Consider the following 1657-nt stretch of genomic DNA (forward strand, 5'->3'; position numbering starts at 1 on the left):
AGTGTGAATCATGTTTGCTGTTGTTGAGGCCTCTCTACTGGTTCACCGGTGACCCCTGATATCTGTCTCTGTTCTCGCGTGCTCTTGGAACCCCAGTCTGTCGAGTGTGTAAGACATCAACCTACCGATCTTGCTCCCTAACTCGAAGGCTCTGATTCCTCAGCTAAGGCTGACGATCATACTGCCCCTGTGATACCTGAACCCGTGCAAAGACACCAGTTCGTTCTGATGGTAGTTGGACCCGAGGCTCCTCCTTTACCAAATGGAAATACTCTTTCTCATGTGTTAACATTCCACATGTTGATCAATGCTTGAATAGGAGATCATAGGCGATCTGAATCGTTACCTCCTTATCACCAACTGTTACCTTCCTAGTGAAATTGAGAGGCTTTTCCTATATGTCGATCAACATCCTCCCCTCCGCAAGTTTTATGGTATCAACGTGACCTAGACGGGCCCGCAGTATATGATTCAACAGGAATCACACAAGGGTATATTGATACTCCAATTCTTTTTAAGTTATCCACATCCCACAGGTGCAAAGGCAAGCCTGTTATCTGGACCCAACACGGAATGATAGTCATCGTGTACAATGGGCTCCCACCTCACCAGCACAAACATACAGTAGTTGTAGTGGAAAGGGCCCTGTCGGAGAACCTCCTTGATATCCTCCTCGGTTGTGAAGGTGAAAAGAAATTTTCCAGTGCCAAGATCATTTGCGATAACTCGATCCTCCATACCCCACTTATTAATCATATACTGTATCAGCTTCTCAACATTTTGCTTCTTTGGGTTCAGTATTTTCCCAATTAGCGAGAGTCGAAACTCGGTGATGACATGAGAATCCTCTGACTCAACAAGTTGAATTGGCGCATCATCATCCTCGTACAAAATGCCCTTTCCTTTGATGTCTGCCATATGAGCAGATTGAAATCGCACAGAAGATCCCATGCTTTAATGGGAAACTGTAGATCCTCTGTTTTTATGAAAAAGAGTATCGGAAAACCCACAGATCAGCTCGTATCGGGTCCAAGGAACCACAACACAGTACCTTCCCCGCTTGCGTTATAGACCAGACGAGTCCAAGGAACCAATCAAAGGATCAGATCGTGTCGGATTTAAAAGAGGCTGGAGCAACTAGGGTAGAGTGTTAAAGAAGCAACCTTATGAGAATCACCAGACCCTTCGAAGATATCACCAGAGTCGTCGAAGAAAGAGATCGCGAGCTGATCACAACGTCCATGGACGTGAGAATCAGATGGAGATCGAAAATCCAGAGGAAATTCTCGATCTAAGTAGCCGCCTCCATGATCGCCTCCATGGTCACCTCCCTAGGGTTTTTCATTTGAAAATAATTTTCAGGCCACGCTTTTAGTGTTTCATTGTATATATGTAATATTTATATATCTGAAAATTAATGTTGTAACTACAATCTGTGACTAATTTGCCACATTTATTGTTCACTTTGTTAGTCGTAATATGTTACAATATTAGTAACAATAAAACGTCACAAATAAAAGGAATTTGTGACAATTTCATTACCATCATTTCGTCTCTAATTGTCACAAATAAAAGGAATTTGATATTTCGTCACAGTAGGTGACAAATTTGTTACTGCGGTTAATGGTAACTATAATTGTGATGATCTTGACACATA

General features: G+C 42.4%; 1 protein-coding gene across 1 annotated transcript; it reads right to left on the bottom strand.

Annotated features, from left to right (window-relative positions):
• Positions 1 to 519: 519 nt before the first annotated feature.
• LOC106404126 lies at positions 520 to 951 on the bottom strand. The gene has a single exon (XM_013844871.1). The coding sequence runs from the start codon at positions 949 to 951 to the stop codon at positions 520 to 522; it is 432 nt and encodes a 143-aa protein (XP_013700325.1).
• Between the last annotated feature and the right edge of the window lie 706 nt (positions 952 to 1657).

This window comes from Brassica napus, chromosome A1, assembly GCF_020379485.1.
Source record: "Brassica napus cultivar Da-Ae chromosome A1, Da-Ae, whole genome shotgun sequence".
Taxonomy (NCBI): Eukaryota; Viridiplantae; Streptophyta; class Magnoliopsida; order Brassicales; family Brassicaceae; genus Brassica; species Brassica napus.

Bases quoted from the DNA above. Each gene is read 5' to 3' on its own strand.
- LOC106404126 (XM_013844871.1), bottom strand. From the start codon at position 951: ATGGGATCTTCTGTGCGATTTCAATCTGCTCATATGGCAGACATCAAA.